General features: G+C 54.8%; 1 protein-coding gene across 2 annotated transcripts in view; it reads right to left on the bottom strand.

The window, feature by feature from the left end:
• Nucleotides 1-4,262, bottom strand: part of spinb (spindlin b) — a 7,669-nt gene extending 3,407 nt beyond the window's left edge. The window contains exons 1-6 of one of the 2 annotated variants that reach the window (XM_024265320.2): nucleotides 4,128-4,262; nucleotides 2,137-2,373; nucleotides 2,001-2,049; nucleotides 852-946; nucleotides 629-784; nucleotides 283-516 (exon numbers count right to left, since the gene is read on the bottom strand). In XM_024265320.2, the coding sequence (XP_024121088.1) occupies nucleotides 283-516; nucleotides 629-784; nucleotides 852-946; nucleotides 2,001-2,049; nucleotides 2,137-2,173 (571 nt within the window). In that variant the 5' untranslated portion in view covers nucleotides 2,174-2,373; nucleotides 4,128-4,262. Of the gene's footprint in view, nucleotides 1-282; nucleotides 517-628; nucleotides 785-851; nucleotides 947-2,000; nucleotides 2,050-2,136; nucleotides 2,374-3,607; nucleotides 3,918-4,127 lie in introns of those variants that run through there. The other variant, XM_024265319.2, reaches the window with a different exon arrangement.
• Between the last annotated feature and the right edge of the window lie 1,473 nt (nucleotides 4,263-5,735).

The following is a 5,735-nucleotide window of genomic DNA, read 5'->3' as shown; positions in this document are numbered from 1 at the left end:
TCGGTTGTCGGTCAGGTTCTGGTCGATTGTCAATCATCTACTGGTCGATTGTCAATCAGGTTCTGGTCGGTTGTCGGTCGGGTTTTGGTCAGTTGTCGGTCAGATTCTGATCGGTTGTCGGTCAGGTTCTGGTCGATAGTCAATCAGGTTCTGGTCAGTTGTCGGTCAGGTTCTGGTCTGCAATCAGTCAGGCTTTGGTCTTTAGTCCTTAGCTTTTCGTGGGTCGGTTTTGGTCCGTTCATTTCCTGGTTCCGACCCGGCCCGCCTCCCACTCCCACTCACTGGAGTCGGGCATGATGCGCAGGTCTCCTTCCTTGTAGTCGTCCAGCAGCTGGTACATGTAGAGAACCGGGTCCTTCTCGTAGGTGATGTAGAACCATGAGGTCATGATGGGTGCTCGGGCCAGAACCATCCCCCTCCACTCCTCCTTAGGCCCCTCCTCCGTCTCAAACATGTGCTCCACCGCCTTCCCGATCATCGTCTCCGCCAGCAGCGAGTCGCTCACGCGGGCCGGAGCTGGGCCAATCACAGACAGTTTGGCGGGACCAGAATCACGGTCAAATAAAGATCAGAGCTGCATTTCAAAATAACGGGTCGGGGTTCTGGAGAGATCACAACCCGGTCTCACCCGCTCTGTCGGGCAGCACCTCCAGCCCCACCACCCGGACGTCGCTGTAGAGCTCCAGGCCGTAGATGCAGTCGAAGCCGTCGTACTTGATCAGGTAGAGGGAGGGTTGGACCGGGACCTGGTCCAGAACCGTCCCCTTCCACTGAGAGGACTTGGCTGGACAGAGAAGTGCTCTTTAGTGGGTTTGGATCTGCAGCTTCAGCAGAACATCTCTGGTACTTACTGCCCTCCCTCCAGGTGTGCTGGATCCTGCAGCCAACCAGGTTCCTTGTGGGCGGAGCCAGAGTCTTACTGGGGCCGACGCTGGTCCGGAGCTTCCTGAGGAGGAAGCGTTAAGGTTCAGAGAAAAGCTGAAGGAGACCGTCACCACGACAACCTTCATCACCTGATGTGTGGTTTAGTCTGAGTGGATCTGATGTGCAGCCTCTCAGAAACGGAGGACGGCTGAACTCTGACGCTGCGTTCTCACCCAACGCGATTCGTCAAAAACTCACGAGGCCCCGCCCCTCATTCCCCGCGTGGCAAATTTGCTGCTCGCCGCCTGTCAGAAAATGTGTCCCTTAAGCTTGACGCTGCGGGTTCATGGGATCATTCTGACACAAACCATGACAGCCACTTCCACGGTGTTTCTGTGTCTCTGTGACGGAGTCTGACAGATCAGCGTCTCGCATTAATCCGAGAACGGAAAAATCCAAACAAAAATACAATTCCAGGAGCTTTTTTAAATGAATGTGTCAATGAAAATAAGAACAATATCTCAAAGTCCAGGAGGCCGAGATAGAAGCCCCCCCCAGCGGCGTTCTGGAGCAGCAGAGCCGCCGCGGTGAACGGCGTTCTGTCCAGAGCGTTCCTGCCTTCCCCCAGCAGTAGGCGATGACCTCAGGTAACCCCGCAGCTCCATCGGGTTCAGGAAACAAAAAAGTTCAGGACAAAAAGCTCCATCGATTAACATTCTGTTTCTAAAATTTGATTTTGTTTGAGCACTTTGAGTGAAATAGATTTTTTGGAAAGGTGCTGTACGAATAAAGTTGGATTTGATTCTACCGGCCGATTGACTCACTGAAAATGTCACGTGACCAAAGCTGAGTTCCTGATTGGCCGATGCAATCCGGCGACCTGCCATAATTTAGATATTTGAACTCTGACCGCGCCGCTCTTGCGCTCCTGTTGCCAGACCGCCACGCTGCGCACGCCCGTCAAATCATGCTGCAGGACTTTAGATCTTCAGATGGCGTCTTTACCGTCGACTTAGCATTGAAACTCGCCACCGGAGACGCGTTTGGTGTGAACGGAGCATAACCCCCCTCCCCCCTGCACCTCATTGAACAGCTGGAGATCACAGGAGCTCCGTGGTGGCGGCGGCGCTACGTACTTGTGCGGGTTCTTCTTCTTCATCATGTTGGCAGAAACACCCGGGGGTCCTGAAACACAAACATGACGTTAGCACGGCATGGAACCGACCACGAGGGGCGTGGTCGTGAAGTAAGCAGATGGGGGGAGGGGCTTACCCCTGGAGGCTGACGAGCTCCTGAAGGGCGTCTTCATTCATACAGCTGTTGCAGCCCAGCTGCTGGGAGGGGGTCTTCAGGGGGGACACCAGCCAGACAGCACAAGATGGGGGTAGGAAGAGGGGGGTGGGGTAAGGAGGGAGGAGGCGGGACTTAAGCTGAGCTCCGGAAAGGGTGCCGGCAGGACAGGAACGGGCCAGAGGCGGGAGCAAAGGCGCCGGCCGACAGAGTTCTGACCTGAGAAGGAAAACCAGAGGAGTCAAAGTCAGCCATGACGGCTTTGTCTACCTGGATCTGTCAGAGCTGATCCAGGTGTGCAGGTGTGATGGACCTGATCCAGGTGTGCAGGACCTGATCCAGGTCTGCAGGACCTGATCCAGGTCTGCAGGTGTGATGGACCTGATCCAGATCTGCAGGTGTGATGGACCTGATCCAGGTCTGCAGGACCTGATCCAGGTGTGCAGGTGTGATGGACCTGATCCAGGTGTGCAGGACCTGATCCAGGTCTGCAGGACCTGATCCAGGTGTGCAGGTGTGATGGACCTGTTCCAGGTGTGCAGGTGTGATGGACCTGATCCAGGTGTGCAGGACCTGATCCAGGTGTGCAGGACCTGATCCAGGTGTGCAGGTGTGATGGACCTGATCCAGGTGTGCAGGACCTGATCCAGATCTGCAGGACCTGATCCAGGTCTGCAGGTGTGATGGACCTGATCCAGGTGTGCAGGACCTGATCCAGGTCTGCAGGTATGATGGACCTGATCCAGATCTGCAGGACCTGATCCAGGTCTGCAGGTGTGATGGACCTGATCCAGATCTGCAGGACCTGATCCAGGTCTGCAGGTGTGATGGACCTGATCCAGATCTGCAGGACCTGATCCAGATCTGCAGGTGTGATGGACCTGATCCAGGTCTGCAGGACCTGATCCAGGTCTGCAGGTGTGATGGACCTGATCCAGATGTGCAGGACCTGATCCAGGTCTGCAGGTCAGCAGGACTTGCTGTTCTCTGCGAGACCTCTACAGACTTCACCTGCTGACTACGTCCTCTACAGACTCATGACCAACAGAGAACACGGGAAACCGCAGAGACCTGAATGCTAACAAACGTTGGAACTGCTAGCTAAGCGATACACAGGTACTGTCTAATGTCTTCACTGTCTGCCAATCACCGGGTGTCGACAGTGGCTCCGCCCCAAAAGCTTCTTTCCACTTTTCAACAGACCAATGGGCCCCCCAAGAGGAACGGGTGTGGGTCCATTTTACAATGGAAACCCTCAAAAGACCAATTCGGACCGAACCGCTGGGTGGAAACAAGAGTATTATCGACAGTGAAAAAGAGCTGCTCTGTGGTGTAGTGGTCAGCACTTCCACCTCAAAGACAGATGGTTCAAATCCCAGCAGTTCTGTCTGAGTAAAGTTTGCAGGTTCTGGTTCCTGTCAGGTCCAGAAACATCCATCATGGGTTCACTGACCAAGGGTTGTGTCTCTGATGTTCTGCAGAACTCTCCTTTGACCTTCAGTGGGATAGGCTCCAGCAAGCTGAAGCGGTTCGGAAGACGTTTGGACTTCAAACCCAAAAAGGTCAGAACCCGGTTTCCAGACTCCTTCGGGGGCCCCCTCCCCGCCGCGGCCCTGAAGGGGGTGGAGCCGCCCGTGCTCGGCTCAGCTCACGGTTTTCCTCCTCCGCGGGCTCGCGGTTTTCGTTAACGGCGGCGGGAAGAGAAGCCGCATGACCGGCTGCAGCTGCGCAGACGGAGGTCGCTCGGTGACCTGCGCGCAGACGCTCAATGTGCTAATAGGAGCCCAGAGAGCTGCGCTGCTTCCGCAGGACGGTGGCCATATTGCGCCAGTGTTTACAAACGCCGCTGCGAAAAGGCGCACACGAACAAAGGAGGGAGGGGGCGGGGTGAGCACGCGGCGGTCACCGTTTGGTGGGGAACCGGACAAATGCGTCGGTGACGGCCCCGGGGTCCCGGCCACGCGGTCGCTTACCCGCACAGCGATCAGCAGCGTCGCATAATCCCGCTCTCCCCGCAGGTCGATCCGCTCTGCGTCCGTCGGGGCTCCGCTGCGTCAAACCCGCCGCCCTCAGACCCGAGAAAGGCGGGAACGGCCTGCCCTTCAAAATAAAAGCCTCCCTGATCTGTCAGTCCGGGATGAGCAGAAACTCACCGTGTCACGGTCTGTCAGCCCAAGGAGGTCCGGTCTAATGACCGTATCATCTCCTCCTGTCTGTAACACGTTTGTCCCAAACATTCAACCGTCTTTCTGTACAAAACATTTCATGTCTGGTAAAAACAAATGGGGATGTGATGTGAAAAGTGGAACTCCTGTATTGTCAGCCCCTGCTTGATACTGTCTCCATGTGTCTATTCAACAAAACTTCAAACTCCTCAAGCGGAGGGTCCTTTACCCATGTGTCAATATGTGACGAGTCGGGAATGAGCATGTGTTGGTCTGTTTTACAGTCAGATTCACATCAGTGGTACTCGTTTCCACACAGACCTCCAGGTCTGGAAGGGGTCCTGATGTGGTTGAACAGATCAATAAGGAACAGGCTCTTTCTTGGTCTCTGCACACGACCATCTCTGCTGCCCACTTTCACATTGTTCTGACATATTTGCATTCTTTTCTTTCACTCTGTTTCTGGAATGTCTGGAGTATTGTGCTAAACATTGTACTGACATTGCATTTATCCATCCATCCATCTTCTTCCAATTCATCCGGGACCGGGTTGTGGGGGCAGCAGTCTAAGCAAAGATGCCCAGACTTCCCTCTCCCCAGCCACTTCCTCCAGCTCCTATAGGGGGACCCCGAGGCGTTCCCAGGCCAGCTGAGAAATATAGTTTCTCCAGCATGTCCTGGGTCTTCCCCGGGGCCTCCGCCCAGTGGGACATGCCCGGAACACCTCTCCAGGGAGGCGTCCAGGAGGCATCCGGACCAGATCCTCAAGCCACCTCAACTGGCTCCTCTGGATGTGGAGGAGAAGCGGCTCTACTCCGAGCTCTCTCCGGGTGACCGAGCTCCTCCCCCTATCTCTAAGGGAGCGCCCAGCCACCCTCTGGGGAAAACTCATTTCAGCCGCTTGTAGTCAGGATCTCGTTCTTTCGGTCACGACCCAGAGCTCATGACCATGGGTGAGTACTAGAACAAAGATCGACCGGTAAATTGAGAGCTTTTTTTCTGGCTCAGCTCTCTTTTCACCACAACGGACCGGTACAGCGACCGCATAATAGCGGATGCCGCTCCAATCCACCTGTCGATCTCACGGTCCGAGCTTCCCTCACTCGTGAACAAGACCCCAAGATATTTAAACTCCTCCACCTGAGGCAGGAGCACTCCACCCACCGAGAGAGGGCAAACTACCTTTCTCCGGTCGAGAACCATGGCCTCAGACTTAGCGGTGCTGACCCTCATCCCGGCCGCTTCACACTCGGCTGCAAACCGCTCCAATACATTTAAATAGAATAAAATATCTCTCCTGCCCACTTTTGAAAGTTCATACGAATGTGACACTCATATGAACTCTTTATGATAAAAAAAAACTAAATGCAAATATTTTCATTCCAGTGACTGTTGTGTTATTGTTGGGCCCTCTTA

This window comes from Oryzias melastigma, linkage group LG9 (assembly GCF_002922805.2).
Source record: "Oryzias melastigma strain HK-1 linkage group LG9, ASM292280v2, whole genome shotgun sequence".
NCBI classification, from domain to species: Eukaryota; Metazoa; Chordata; class Actinopteri; order Beloniformes; family Adrianichthyidae; genus Oryzias; species Oryzias melastigma.
Note: the sequence above shows the minus strand (reverse complement) of the source record. Positions and strands in the feature narration are given on the sequence as shown.